At 36.4% G+C, this 16,471-nt stretch overlaps 1 protein-coding gene across 4 annotated transcripts in view; it reads left to right on the top strand.

The window, feature by feature from the left end:
* Positions 1-16,471, top strand: part of ZNF804B (zinc finger protein 804B) — a 240,017-nt gene that overhangs the window by 189,232 nt on the left and 34,314 nt on the right. For all 4 annotated transcript variants that reach the window (XM_071805152.1, XM_071805151.1, XM_071805154.1 and 1 more), the window contains one exon: positions 14,792-14,935. In XM_071805152.1, the coding sequence (XP_071661253.1) occupies positions 14,792-14,935 (144 nt within the window). The remainder of the gene's footprint in view (positions 1-14,791; positions 14,936-16,471) is intronic.

Here is a 16,471-nt window from a genome sequence, read left to right as displayed (position 1 = left end):
TAAGTTGTACGAATAGAATTTTTTTAGAAGTAACTACTATGGAAATTACTTCGGTTCATAGACCTTTGCGTGTTTTATCTTGAGTAGCAGCACAAATTGTAACATCCATTATTAGACTGAGTTAAAATCTGAGCTAGAGAAACAACAGACCAATGTGGGCATTATTTAAATATGTAAGTTGTCATAAACTCTTATTATTGTAAGCAGCCTCCTCTTTTATGACATCTTAAATAAAAATGCAGAGAACTGCAAGATGTTTTTCAGCACTAGCCATAAAAGCAAAAATCTTGAGAGCAAGAAATGTGTACATTCAAATTAATCTAAAATACTTGTTCCTGTAAAATCTGCACTTCTCTGTAAATTCCAAAATATTAATACCATGCATGAACCGATGGAACTGTAGGTTTACTTGAAGTGATTTGTGAAAATGCAGCTCATTAGCAGAAACAAGTTGGTAGCAGACATAGTAATAACACTATTTCTCCTTATGGCATGGTATAATGTTGCAACATTATTTAGATTTAGTGATGGTGACTTCTGTTTCTCATAAAGTCATACGTATGTATCTGAGCTCTGATTTTATTTCATAATGCAGGTGGCCTATCCTAAATGACACAATGCTATATGAAGGATATTAATGTAGAAAGTAATCATAAAAATTTTAATACAGAAACTGGGAATATTGTCACTTGAAATATCAGTAAACATTTCACACAATATGTTTCTATACTATATTACAGTAATATTAAATATCATAATATAATATATTATTCAAAATATTAACAATATAGTAAAGTAAATACTGGTAATATTATATTTATTCTTATTGTGTTACATTAATATTAACATTAATTTTATATTCTATATAACATTTTATTATATTACTGTGCTAATAATGTAATAGTACAATGATACAATGTGTGTAATACGTATAACCTATCAGCTGGAACTATAGTATAGTTTCATATTTATACCATAAATACTATAATAAATATACATACTATATAAAATAGACAAACAGAAAGCTTGAAGCATGTATAGAAATACACTAATTAGTATGAAGATTTTCTTTCTTTCATCTTCCACTGTTGTATTTTCTCCTTCCTATGCCTTGTCATTTGTTCCTTTATTTTCCAACCATCTTCATCTTCATTGTCGTATTTTTCCATGTTTTCTAAAAATCTTCCCCTACTATTATCAATTAAGATGAAGTTTGTTGGGTTAAGGCTGGGACATTGGGTGCTATTTCTGGCACAACTACAAACCTGAAGGCAAATCTTATTCATCTCACTGCTTGCTTTCACTTTTCCCCTTTTTCCATAGTGTTAGAATCGTATGACATTGTACTGAGCTCCTCTGTCCTAGTGTTTGGAAAAGGGATGTGAATAAATACAGTACCATGTTCCCAACTCAATCAGAAAATTCACCTCATGTGGGCAAGACATGAGAGGCCAACAGCTTTGTGAAGAATAGCTTAGCTATTTAACTTCAGGAAGGCATCCAAACCCCCAAAGGAAAGACACATAAAACTCTGCTTTTTTCCTTGGTATTTCCTAACAATGTCTCATCCAACATGATGGATTTATGCTGGGCTCACAATAGGCAGCTGTGATAATGCTTAATTCAGCTCTACAGGTTCCAGAATGCAGTAAGGCACATACAACTTCAGTGCTGAGTATGGTGGGCCCAAAGTCCTAGCACTTTATTCAGTGTGGGAGTCAGTTAGGCTTCAGGATGATGTTTTGAATATTAAATATTAGCTTATGCAACCATATGACAAATAGACTTAGAGATGAAGACAGAGATGACCGCATAAATCACGTATGGGTGTAGTTGCTTTTTTATTTGCCTACATAAAACGTATACATTAATCATGGCAAAACTTGTCACAGTTACTCTAACTAGAATGAAATAGGTTATTTTGAATATACAAAAATATCTTGTACTGAATTCGTAACTGGAATTTACTGTATGGAGGTGACTGCATATGGCTGAATATCAGTCATTTGAGAGCTGTGTTCCTCTCAAATGGGGAAAAAGAAAATTTGCAGGACAGCAATAACTGCTAGTATGAAGTTTGATTCTCACCTGATCACTCTTGTCATGATGCAAATTAAGGCCTGATTATTTCTAAATCACTATAGACTTGCTTCCCGAATGGTCTCATCACAGCCCCAATGATCTAGTCAGAACTTCTGCTTCAGTAATTTCATACAGCATAGTACCCCCTTGTATTAAAAAGGGAGGAGAATATCTCTAAATACAAGCAATGAGACCTGGCAAAAACATTATTACCTGGACATTTCTACGGTGCACTTGTGTTATTACCCACACGTGTGGGGGGGCAGTTGTGAATGTTTGTGCTACTGAGAGTGCACATCCCATCAGACAGCTATTGACATTAGTGTGAGCCAGCTTGGAAGAATCCAGCTTCACATTAGCAGATCAAATCTCATAACAGCCAATATTCTGTTGGGTTTTCCTGACAGTATATTGACAGACTAATGGAAAACTGCTCAGGGATGAAAGTTAGACCAAAATCACTGATGATGGATATGTACCAGAACAAGTTACTTTAAAATAAAGTGTAAGCAGTGAAGATTCAGTGAGATGTATACAAAATAATGAGGTTTAGAGAGTGACATAGTGCAAAGTTTGTGCAGAAGGGAAGTAATTAACAGAACACCATATAAAATGGCTCACCTAAACTTCTTAATATATAAAGCTATGCAAAGCTTTTTTTTCCCCCTGCCCATCCACATTAACGTTTTGTCATACTTTTCATTCATATCGTAAATACAAACTCAATCTGAGTTATCCAATAGTTTAGAAATTACATTCATATTGATTACAGGCATATCATGTCATCACAATACACATAATGTGGCCCTCAGACCTCTTCATGCTGTAACCATTCAGTGAAGTTGCATTGTACTAGAGGACTACATTGCATCAAGAATGATAGAATCACAAAATATCTCAAGTTGGAAGGGACTGATAGGGGTCATTGAGTCCAATTCTCTGCTCCTTGAAGGTCTATTTTAAACTAAACTATATAAGAGCATCATCCAGATGAAAATTACTGTTAGTTTGCTTCTGCTTTCATACATACATAACCAAGCACTGTTCTAGTGAATCCAGTGGCAGCCCAGTGAGATTATAAGCAGTATTTTTGTTTGTTGTATTTTACTCAAGAGCAGGGACTTTCCTATGTAGGTTTTAAATACTGGGAGGAAATGTCTCATCATTAATTCGAGTCATCTGTTTTAATTAGATCAGGAGTTACAGAGCTCACACACTTGTATTCATAAAGGAAATGCACCCTCAAATCTGTTATCTAATAAGATTGTTCACCATTTTATAACATAGGTGTTTGTGCTAGCAGGTTATCTAAAATCAAAGTTATGAAGTACTTGTGTTCACATATGTAGCATTAAAATAATTGAAAATTCAATGAAGAATCATAGTTAAAAAATGAACAAGAATCCAGAGAGCCCATAATGGATATAAATTCAGTTCGTTTTTAAGAAGACTCATTCTTAAGAAATGTGACACAGTAAGGCGGGCAATTTAATGATCGTACTCTTGGAATTGAGGACTTCCCATTTGTATTTATAATAGGCGATGGTGAAGCCCAGAGTATTCTTACAAATTGAGAGACAGTAGCCTTGCTCATTTTTCTGAAATCAAGAACCTCTAATGTTCCACTACTTTCAGGAAGTTCACGGCATTAATTGACACCCCAGGAGGTCTCATGAAACAGCATCAAGCTGTAATCAGCTACTTGAATTATTGTCTCAGGAAGCCTCAGGTCTCTGCAGCAGCACAAGTGCTTGCTAAGACTGAGTAATGTATTCCCAACCAAGTACTTGGGACAGAATTAGCTCTACTTTATACAGTTTATTCATTTGAGGGAAGATGAGGATGGATCATCTTTTGTTTGTTTAACAAAGCATCTGTTTAAGATCTTTTGTGCCCCAGACCCGGAGGTATTAATTTTAAATTGCACGTTGTATTCTACAGTATTATTCCTAATACCAACAATCATGTACTGTGGATTCAAGAGCAAAATAGATGATTGCTATCAATTTGGTACCATATTCGTTTGCTACTCAAAAATATCACAGCAGAAAAAAAGTAGTATTTGATTATAAACAGGTATTCTTTTCCTTTTTCACATCTTGTGTTTTGTTTGCTTGGTTTTGGCTTGGTTTGGGTTTTTTTTTCTTTGTTTGGTTTGTTATTCGTTTTTGTTTGTTTGTTTTCCATATCTGCCTCTGCAAGAATATGCTCCCTCTCACTTTTAATAATTTTAATAATTTCTTGGGAAATCCTTCTGAATCTAAAACTTATCTTCACCTTTGTTTGTTTTATTCTTCCACTAATTGTGTTTGTTATAGATGGATCCTATGCTCTGATTAGAATCAGTAGCAAAACTTCCTGTTGACTCCAACCGTGTTGGACTGTGATAGACCAAATTGAAGACGGAGGTGGCTGCATCTCTGGTGTTTTGTTATCCAGTTTCTGCAGATGATTGGGTGAAGCATTTTAGGCAAACATTTTTATACTGCCCTTTATGGTCTTTTGCAATACATCCTTACCCAGGGTGAGAGAACAGCAAGAGGAGTTGGCAAGTAGCACCAAGGTGTCCCAACCGATCATGAGCACTGGAGTTTCTCCACACTCTCATAAGGGCCAGGAGTTTGCATGAATAATATATTCTGATTAAAATATCTTTCTTTTCTATGAACAAGTAATCACATTGTAGACTTGCAGTTGATAAATTAACAACACTTCTGACTATACTGCCTGGTAAACACAAAAACTGGCAGATAGGACCACGGTTCTGTCTCTGCCATGGGTTGTAAGTTGAAGGAAAGTAGGTATCAAAAAAAAAAAAAAAAAAAAAAGAACAAAGCCATGAAATCATGTAGGATCAGCTACACATCAAGTGAGATACCATGGGTTGCAAAGATTCTGCTGCATGCCCTTGGAGTTGTACTCTGAGCATGGAAACTGTGAAGGAAACCACTTGGCACTTGAGTCACATGTACCTACAACAGTGCCCAGCATTGCTGCTGAGCCACCACTTCTTGTGTGTCTCCACACATTTCACTACTGCCTTCACTCCTCCCTGCTGAGGAGACCACCTTGTGCTAAGAAAAATAAAACAAACTAGCACTTCCTCTTGAAAAGTCTGTCCTAGAGGAACATTGGAACTGAAGATGTGATGCAAGAGTATAGACATCACTCAGAGTTTTTGGATTAGTTAATGTTAATTCAGTTTTAAGCCTGGAGGTGCTGGACAGAGATTGAATTAATGTCTTTGGTCAATAGTGGTATTCTACAGTCAACAGACAAGTATTCATGTTAATTCTTTAGATATGTCAGTAGCTAATATATTTTTCTTATGGACATATTCTTAAGTCATAATACAGAAGTAATTTTGGAATGTTGTTGTTTCTATTTGGGTGCAGGGAATACTGCTGGGCAATTTTTCCTGCATGATGGCTTTCAAGCATGGGATGGCAGGGAGTTTTACTTCAGAAATTGCTGTTACCGTGCCATTAATCTGCAAGTTTAGTGCCCAGTTGTATTTAGAAACTGAATGACTTTTAATTGCCAAGTGTGCTCCAGGGTGGTTTTCAAATCATAAGCATTTGTCTAAAAAAGAGCTGGAAAAAGTATTCCTTCCTTCCTTCCTTCCTTCCTTCCTTCCTTCCTTCCTTCCTTCCTTCCTTCCTTCCTTCCTTCCTTCCTTCCTTCCTTCCTTCCTTCCTTCCTTCCTTCCTTCCTTCCTTCCTTCCTTCCTTCCTTCCTTCCTCCCTCCCTCCCTCCCTCCCTCCCTCCCTCCCTCCCTCCCTCCCTCCCTCTGTTCCACCCTTCCTTTTACCTGCCTTTCCTATCTTCCTCCCTCTCTCCCTCTGACATTCTTTTGTTTTTTTCCAATCAGAATGAAAATATTATACTTTAATTCAGTAGATTAATAAAAGGATTTTTTCTTTTGCTTTGGCTCAGATCGGTGGAATTGTAGCACATATAAAACTGCAGAATTAATAAAAAACAGTGTATAGAATTTTGCCATTCATATGAATGCATTTGGGGAGAGGCAGAGGAACAGGCATATATTTGTGTGTTCCTTTTTCCATTTGGACCTTATAGAGCAATTTGGAACTCTTTCATTTCGACAACATCAAGTGCTAAGGAAAGCCAGAGCTTTTCTGTTGAAAATAAAATGCAAAAAAGGATGCATGAAAAACTAATGTGAGGTAATATCTTGGTTTCCAGTTAAAAATATGTCATCAAATGCTACACAATGCAATGATGAGGCACTATTTTATGTGGCAGTTTTAAGAGAAGCTGGACAGTACAGATATAATTCAAATGCATGATTAACGCTTACCCTTACATTTTTTGGAAGTAGATTAACAATACACATAAGAAAATAAATTGACCAATCTGGAATTACTAAAAATTTGTAAATATTTTATCATAAAGTTAAAAATTATTTTCTGTTGCTATGAGCAATAAAAACCTACTGATATTAGACATCATATTGCATCATTTATTATATTGAATTAGTCTGCATGAACTGGCTTTAATATTATGATATCTGAAAAGAAAGAGTCAAACAATATTAAAAGAGAGAGGATGTAAATGTTTAATGTTATTGATATTAAAGACAATAAAAAACTATCTGATATGATTAGCCTGTATTTATGAAAAAAAGACATTTAATAAAAATATGTTCTAACAGCCACGGATTAACTGTGTGATAACTATTTCTGTCCTTATAAGAAATGCTGCATTTTCCTACACAGTTACTACATGATCAATTTCATTATTTTAAAGTGCTTTTAGCTAACTCAAATATGAAAGGCACTGCATATAAGTTAAATTCTGTTGTGTTCTATGCAAGAAGGTTTTGGGTCAAAACGCACAAAGGTCTTAAATAATGTCAAGTATGTTTCATCTGAAAAGAGGTGTCAAACAACCAAATACAACATTGCACAACCTATTAAATGCAGTGCTGGAACATGCATTGTACTCTAAAAACTGCAAGTGGAAAAAGAATGGTAAGAGATAAATGGAGGACTAACTCTTCAGATTAATTGATAATACCTAACTCATCAAAAAAAGAGGTAAAAGAAATGATCACTCAAGAGAAGGAGAGAGAAAGTAATATGAAATAGTGAACAAATTGAAGGAATTTACTTTAAATGGAAGGCAGAGAATAATGCCACAATCAGATTCACTGAAGGACTCACTTTCGTACAGAGAAGCAGCACTATAAGTAAAAGTGAGTGATATATTTTTTTTCCTTCTGAGCAACAGGAGGCAGTTCTTCTGTCCAACTTAGAAAAACATTTCTATTCTATCGGTATTTCAAGATAGTCTTATTGATATATAATTTCGCAGAAGCCTTAGTAGGCAGTCTAGATTTACTGCAGTCACACCAGTCACAATATCTGCAGAGTAGCTGCAAAAAATTCTGAGATCCTCCATTATTTTCCATCTTTTGATAGTCTCTTAGAATTTGCTTTTAAATGCCTAGAATGCAACCCCAGCAGTAATAAAACAAACTTCATTTCCACCAGAAATCATTTCAGCCTCTAAAACGGTATCGCAGATCTGACAGATCTGATCTGATAACTAAAGGCTGTTCCTTTAGTTATATAATGACCATTTGTTTATTTATTTATCTATTACTAGTGGCAGAGTCAGTATTTGGAAATTGTTATCTAATTACTTCTTATCTAGAAAGTACTTTCAAAATAAGAAGTTAAATACTGGCCATAACACTAATACGAAATTCTGGCAGCATCGCATAACATTAAGCAGATTTAGTACAACTGTAGGTTTTCCTAAATCTTCAAAACAAATCTAGTTTTCTATTAGCATAGTCAACCAAACCGTGTCATATATTCCCATCTGTAAATGTATCATACTCCAGCTTAAAATCACACCCTCGATGTGAAATCTGTTCTTAAGTATGTTCCCCTGATGATGAGAAACCTTCTAGATTCCAACCTAAATATAGTGAAGGTTTATGTACCATTTTATCTTTACGCTTGAGTGTATTTCCTGCTCTCTTTTGGAAATTGTGAATTTGCTATAGTCCTTTTTTTTTTTTTTTTTTTTACATCTGCAGCACACTAGTTGGTTGATACATGGGAACAGGCCCTTCATCATCTTCTGTTTTAAGTGGGGGCTGCCCCCACCTGGCTGCAGGACCTTGGACTTAGCCTTGTTTAACCTCATGAGGTTCACATGGGCCCAGTTCTCAAGCTTGTCCAGGTCCCTCCAGATGGCATCCTGTCCCCGAGGCATGTCAACTGCACCACTCAACTTGGTGTCATCTGCAGACTTGCTAAGGGTGCACTCAATCCCACTGTCTGTGTCACTGATTAAGATACTAAACAGTAGTGGTCCCAGTATGGACCCCAAGGGACACCACTTGTCACTGATCTCCGCTTTATCCTTTCATTTTCTGAAACTGGTGATTTAATTTTCTTTCCTATTTATGTTATTTCCATTCTAGTTCTAATATCCTCTTTGAATTGGTTATTTATCTTTAAATTCTGTTATCTGCACTGTAAGTTATTCCAGACAGTTTTGTTCACCTAAAGAAGTTAACGTTTTGCTAATTACTTCCTTTAAGCTCTTTAAATATATCCCTTAGCAATGAAAAATTATCTAAACTCTCATATTCACTTTATTATATATTTATTTAAAAATTAAACTGAACACATACAAACTTGTCTATAACCTTCAGTTAGGTACCTAATTGCCTTTGCAGGTCAACTCTTGATCATATTTTCGGAAATTCTAATAGATGCAGCTGCTTAAATTCCACTGATTTCTGAAAATTAGGGGAAAAATATTTAATCACATTGACATTATTGAAAAATGCCCTCTATATTCACAGACAAACTTTTAGTGGTTGTGTGCTCCATTTATAAAGCTGAAAAAGTGTTTTGAAAATCTCAAAGTACAAGTCCCTTATAAAGTTACCAGAAGCAGCAATGCATCTTAGAACATGAAATGTTTGCTGAAGATCTGAATAGCCCTGCTGGTGTTTTTCTCTGAATTCATATGCTCTATAAGGCTGATTCAAATCAGCACTGATGATTTCGATGGTAAATAAGTTAGGAATAGGTTTATGACTCCTTAAAGCTCTCCGTCTGTCCTATTAGTTCCAGCAGGTTTGTACACTGAAAGGCTGGTAGGACATGCTAAAAGCATAGCACTTCTCAGGTCTCAGCATTCTAGAAGCAAATGGAAGTGCATATAACTGAAAATGCTGCAGTAATTGGCTGAGTGTGAAAAATATGAAGGTGTATTTATTTGCAAAAGTTAGGAGCAGGCCTCTGTAAGTCAGATGAGAATGACAGTATTTGCTGCTTTTGAAGGAAAAAAAAATCTCTTGCAATAGATAACTCTATAATTCCTCTCTGTAGATCTGACACTGGCAGAAACGAGCTTTGCATAACATTTTCAAGGTGGAGAATGGTAGAACGTGTGTGAGGTAAATGAAAAAGTGCCATATTGCTGGTATTGCAGCTGAACAAAATTACTTGCTCTTTATTCTATCTCCACAGCCAAACTTCCCTAGCAAATTTTTTTAGTTAAGACAGCAGAATCTTCTCCAGGAAAAAAGAAAAAAAAAAAGGACAGCATTCGGGGAAAAATTTGTTAATTCAGCCACCCTGATGTTCAGGACATTTGTGTCGTTCTCAAGTTTCACACTTCACACAAGTACTTTGATTGCTTCCTACATCGTATCACCTGTCCACAGAGTTTTACAGTTCTTTTAAAATCTATTTTGTTGTAGCTGCAGAAGAAAATATATAAGGGCATAAAAATTATGTGCAACTATCCCACAAACTGGTGAATGAGGAAGAAGTAGTGAATGAGCACTCAAAATAAAGTTCCACAATTGCTGTCTCTATCCATCCATGTGCAGGTCCTGACCACCCAGAGATGTTCTGCGCCAGCCCAAGCAGTTCCGCAGATTTCCCTTAAAAATGTTGTTTACAAGTGCTCACATGAATGATCCAATGAAAATAGGAATTACAGGTTGAAATCTAGCTTGCCTAATTCATGTGTAACTCGCTCTTAAACTTCTTATCCCTACTGTCCTACTTGAGGATCTCTCAAGTATGTCCATATCATTTTCAATTTGTGGGTACCAAAGCTGTCCCAAAGGCTACATCTACATTTTGATCTGCCCCAACAAGCAGGACCAGTCTCTCAGGACCAGTGATGTAGAAAAAAACATAATCCATCCTGCAACTCAGAGCAAACAAGTTATGTTCATATTTGTCTTAAGTCTCCTCAGGTCTGGGGGGTATATATACCATTAGGTATAGTTGTATTTGGTTTTATTTCTGTCTGTTTGAAAAAGTCTGAGGACTACGTTAAAACATTGTCTGGGTAGATCTTTTGTGGCATGATGCTGCATGTGTTTTTATGGCATGCAAGTGTTGCTTGCCTTGGGGAATGCCATGAGATGGGGATGCTGGGGGGAATGCAATTTGATGGTTGTTGGAAAACTACACAGAGCATAGAAAGTCTGGTGAAGTCTCATCCTTGTTGCCTGTAGATTGTGCTCCCTGAACTGAATGTTATTCTAGAACTACACTCATTTTTATTTCAAAGGGAACTAGCAACTTCACTTTGAAAAGAAAACCTGAGAATGAACTATTACACATGGAGTGGAGATGATGGAGAGCCAAGTTCCAGGAGCCAAGTTATTTGATGGTGTAGATGCACCAAATAGTATTTTACAGATGACATTTCACCAATACTGAATCAAGTGAAATCATTACCCTCAGCATCTTACATATAAAACTACTATTAACATGTCAGAATGTGATTTGCCTTGACTTTCATTTAATTTCTTTTCTACTCTAACCTCCTGGACCTTTTCCCTTGTATTAGAGTTTACTCAGCTCTTCACAATCTAGTATTGGTGAATGTAATTTCCCCCTCCAAAGTGCAGCATTTGATACACATCTTATTGAATTTTATCTTGCTGATTTTATACAATATCTCAAGATAATTACAGTAAGTTTGAACCCTGATCCTGGTCCCTAAAACATTTGTCTGCCCTGTGCTGTTAATTAGTATTATTCATAGATTTCATACATAATTATGGTTCACTTTGTCGTCTAAGTCACTAATGAAAACGTATTCAAAATTCTTACATGTAGAATATAATTCTGTAACTTATTCATGGGCTTATATTCGTCCTATTTCTCCTTTAACCACTAGTATGAAAATCCCCAAGACACCTCAGTAGTTGCATCAGTATTTAATACTTACACTCATATCTAATCTGGTTCACAGAATAATATTGAAGTTATCAAACTCTAACAACTCTGATTGGTTATGTCCCAAAAGAGGAAGCACTCTGGCACTTACTGAGCTCTGTGTTAATGTGAGTTAGCTGTTCAGTCACTGATTTTGCATTCCAATTTAGAAATAGATGACCAAAAGTGGGGTTATGATGTTGTATTTTTCTCATGTTCTGTTTACAATCACTATGCATTTACTGTGCTGTATTTGTAGAAATACATAGGTTTATAGAAAACAGCCTCTGAAAGTTTTATTGTATCGAGTGACCTACTTTTCACCTTAGTCCATTTGAACATACCAGATATATTTACTATCAGCTACTGAGGAAGACAATGTGGTATTGCTTTGTCTAGATCAGCACACTTTAATGTCCATGCAGTCCATTAAATATGTCTTACAGACTCTGGATTTAATAAATGATTTCTAATTGAGTAGGTGTCGGTAGCAACATTCTAGAAAACTCAGTTACATGGGATTTTTCATTGATTTTCCCTATATTAGAAAATGAAATGTCAGATACCATTAATTGCATTTTCACAATAAGAAACATACTGCAAAAGCAACTGCTAAGTGAAAGCACTTCCAGCCTAACATGCAATAGAAGTATTCTTTTAAAATTAATCCAATATATAAACATTTATTAAAGTTATGTGCCTCTGTGGGCCAAATTGATGTGAATGTAATTAAAATCTATAATATGGAACCATTTTGCAGGTCTCTAGGAAAAAAAGGCATTCAGGTGTATTCTGCATTCCTTTATCTTTTTACAGTATACTTATCTGCATCCAGCAACATAGAAGGTGGTTAACCCATGGTTTCTAGGAGTTCTTACCTACAATGACTGCATCATCCCTGACATTTGCTTGCACTTATTGTTGTCCATAGCTCAGAGACAGAACTTGCAAGTATACATGTCTACCCAGGCTGTATGTCATTAGTGAGTAGCATATGATCCAGAGTAAAGTTTATGAGACTGTGACACACATATTCATTACCAGTGCTGGTACTCAGTTCAGAATACATTGGTGCATCTTTCTTGCTTTTCTGTGTATGTATTGATGTAGTCAAGCATTAATGATCACATATCTTTCCTACAAATGTAATTCTACAAATTTTCTTTCACATGATCACATTTAATATGCCAGAATTGACCACCAGTCCCTATATTCCTAGGGAGATTATATTAGCAGTCTGGATATGAAAATTAATTTGACTATGCACAATTTACTGTAGTGCTAGAACTTCTTATGCCTTTGTAGAGAAAGAAAAATTCATGACCTTTCTAAAGTATGTGATGTAGCATTCAATTTCCCTGCATCTGATCGATAAGCAAGCAGGAAATTATATCTTTTGCCATGGTAGACAAGCATAATTAAGCAATAAGGCAATGAAGGTAGTTGTGATTATCTTAGGATGCACCTGGGAGCTGCCTTGTTGCTATTTTAAAACATCTTTATGCTAGGGAACTGTATTAATTTCTGCTGAGAAAGATAAAGTTGGCAGTTTGGAACACTTGTGAACAGCAGTTTCAGTTGTGCTTCACAGAGAGTAATGTGATGTGTTCACCCCAAACAATTAGGCTTCTCCTTCAGTAGAAACAAATATGAAGCAGGCTGTAGACATTTAATTGACAGTTCAGACCCAGAAAAAAAAAAAAAAAAACAACAACAAAAACAAAAACCCCACTGTGCTTTGGTTGGCTGCCAATGAGTGCAGAACTTACATTTTTACCAGTTTAGAATAAAAATATGTTGCCCTCAACACTTGACTTCCAGGGAACACGTCTCTGCATAATTAATGCTATTGCATCCACATTCTAATTTATGCATTTTAATTATACCAAAGATCTGGTGAATAATTAATGCTAGCAAAACAATGGGTCTGAAACATAAGCTGAGAAGTAGCACTTTTTAATGGGCTTTGTAGATTTAAATAACTAATGAAAGCTATTTAACTATTTGATTGTAAGATTATTTCCCCTGATACAATCAAGTATTAGCTACTATTATTGAAAAGTCTCTCACGTGAAGAAATGTTAGCTCAGGCTACCTGTTTTGACAATTGACCACTCTGAGTATACCACAGTACACTAATCCATCTGAGCCATATACATGCAGTAAAGAGATTTATTTGGATGTTTGCCCTGTGAGAGGAACTGACATGTCATTGGCATCGTCTGTAAGATGTAAAATCAAAATTCCAGGCACAAAATTTCTCTTTGACCTCCTGTCTTCAAGCAGGTCAGTTCATGCAACTTTCATGGAGAGATTTAGAATAGAATATAAAGAAATACAATATAGAATTCATTATCCCTGAGTTCAGCAATCTAAGAATTAAGGATGTAGGCCAAGTTAGTAATTTAGAATCTTGCAGTGGTCAAAGGAAAGAGAAGGCATCTCTGGAGAGTTTCATCTCACCCTGAAATAGGTTTTCGAAATAGATAGGATTAATCACCATTTGGCAGTGGCTATCATTTTTCTATTTCTTGCAGAGGAAGTTTGGAATATTGCCTTAGAGCATACTTCTAACTTCTAGGCAGTCTAGTTTAGGTGAAGTTAATTTCACTAGCAATGGCAGCCTCTAAACTACTATGTGAGAGAGACCTACTGTCACCAACCTGATGGTGTAATGACAAGGGCAGAGCAGAAGGACTCACAACACAGAGCTGTCTGAAGCTCAATGCGTCACATTATAGGAATTAATTGTGTTTTCCTGATTTCTGCTGTGTTTGCCTGAGCCTGGATGTGAGCTCATGCTCCTGTCAGTGGCTGTGGTCTGTGTTGGATGGGTAACAGATACATCCAGTTTGGGTGGGATGGATGGCATGTTCCCTCACCCAGCCATGGGGAAGGAACAGGGTGACAAGGAAAAGGCTCCTCCTGAGGTGCCTCTGCTCCAGAGAAATCTTAGCTGGCCATAGCCCGTTGCTTGCTGGCCCTGCTGAATATTTCACAGAAGGTAGAAAGCAGAACACAAATCTGCTTTAGTATCAGACCGAAACTATTTTCTTTCTTCTGAGCAACAGTACCTGAAAGAGCAGACATGCATTAGTGCTGCCTGGGACAGTGCTGTGAGAGTGAACAGATTAACACTGCGTACATTCACCTTGTGCATTATGTCTTCTTCACTGCACAGCTCTCCTGCCCAGGAGCTGGGCAGTGTCTTGACAGTATTTCTCTGCACCCCATTCCTCTCTACTTTCCTTACTACAGTTCCTACAACAAGTAGTAAAAATAATTATTCAGCTGTTTTATTAAACCAAACTTAAGACCAAAGCCTCCTTACTGTGTACTTTGATACTGGGATGGAGCGCTGTGTTTTAGCAGCGCTTGTCAGTCTAGTGTTTCTAAGGTGGACGACAAACAGCTGCTGAAGCATGACCTCACCAGGATCTGTAGCAAATTGTCTCCCTCTACTTCTGCCTTTGCAGGACTATGCTGAGAAGGAGAAAGCTGCAGCCAAGGCTCTGGAGGATGTGAAGGCTAACTTCTACTGTGAACTATGTGACAAGCAGTACCACAAACACCAGGAATTTGACAACCACATCAATTCTTACGACCATGCTCACAAGCAGGTAACCCTGACAAATGTCTGTGCATGTCACAGTAGTCCATCTTCCCTCCTGCTTGATTGTGGGAGGTTTCTAAATTTTCCCAAGTAGAAGACAATTTAACATTTGATGGTTTTGACCTCAGCATGCTATTTTTCATTAAAATAAAATGAAAAATATTCATTGTTTTAATCTTCGCCACAAATTCTTTTAAGGTCCTCTGACTGAAAGATCTCTGTCAATAGTTTTAGACAGGTGCTCAACACCAACAATCACTCTGCATTTGTTATATTTAAATGTGGAATTACTTATAAACTAGAGAGGGGAGATGATCACTTCCTCAAATATCCAAGCCCCTCTTTTGGATGCAGAAGGCATATGACCATGTTATTCAAGGGTAGAAAAACAGTGTATTTTTTTTAAAAAAAGCATAAGTTTCTGAAGTTAAAATCTGTGTCTCAGAATATTTCTCAGAGTGGAATACCTTTTGCCTTGCATGCAGAACGTAATATAGAATAACGGCTGCTTTTGAACGACATGATATTGGATTCTTGGGAAAATATAATAGACGCTAATTATTTGTCATTAGTTTTGTATCAACTTTATTAAATCTGTATGTGGTAGGTATACTCTACACTTACATGCTCATCCTTCTATGTCTGCTTCCTGCATCTTAGTTTTTCTCTGATTTTAGCAAAATTCACATTTCAGTTGGCATTATGCAGGAAAAATGCGATTAAATCACATAAACACTTCAGAATTCAAATAAAATTGATTGCAAAGTTCAGGAATGAGCATTTCTGAATCTCTGATGTAACACATCACATCTGTTAATCTAACATGTAAGAAGTTAGAACCAGTAACAGGATTCCATAGATGTTTTTCTACTAGCACTTACATGCATTATACAGTTCAAGTTCACATATATTGTGTGTATTCAAGTTACCAGGGTATTAGTGTCCTCTGGGTGATCACACTTCCGAGTGCACAGAGGTCAGGAGCTACTTTGTAAATATATGAATCATTTAGAAGCCTCAGGTATTTCTGACAGAGCACTAGAAACAATACATGTTGAGTAAATCAAACAGAGCCAAAGGCAAAACTCCTCACTCTCACTGCAAATAATCTTATTGTCTTTTGCAACACTACGGAGCATGTAAATCAGTTTGGAATTTTCTGTATACATCTATCACAGCACTGCATTAACAAACTTGCTAACACCTGCCCACTCATCATGCTGGACCATCCTGCTGAATTGAAGCAGCCCGGTGTCAGCTACCCATGGGTATTGATGGGATTCTTTCGGCCCATCACTCCAAACTAGAGCTAGATTCATCTAATGGATCTATGTATTCAATCAAAAGAAGATCCTCACATCACCACTGCATTTATTAATCCGTGAAAATGGTTATAAGAATACAAAACAAATGCTTTTCCAGATCCTAAACATGTGACTCTAATCCCTATAAATCCCTATTTGCTGTACAATGAATTTTTTCACCCCTCAGCTGTTTTTTTTTTACTCATCAGAAATGCATCTGAACTCAGATGGATCCATTT

This window comes from Patagioenas fasciata, chromosome 2, assembly GCF_037038585.1.
Source record: "Patagioenas fasciata isolate bPatFas1 chromosome 2, bPatFas1.hap1, whole genome shotgun sequence".
In the NCBI taxonomy this organism is placed as follows: Eukaryota; Metazoa; Chordata; class Aves; order Columbiformes; family Columbidae; genus Patagioenas; species Patagioenas fasciata.
The sequence above is the reverse complement of the archived record's forward strand: the minus strand, read 5'-3'. Positions and strand labels throughout refer to the sequence as shown.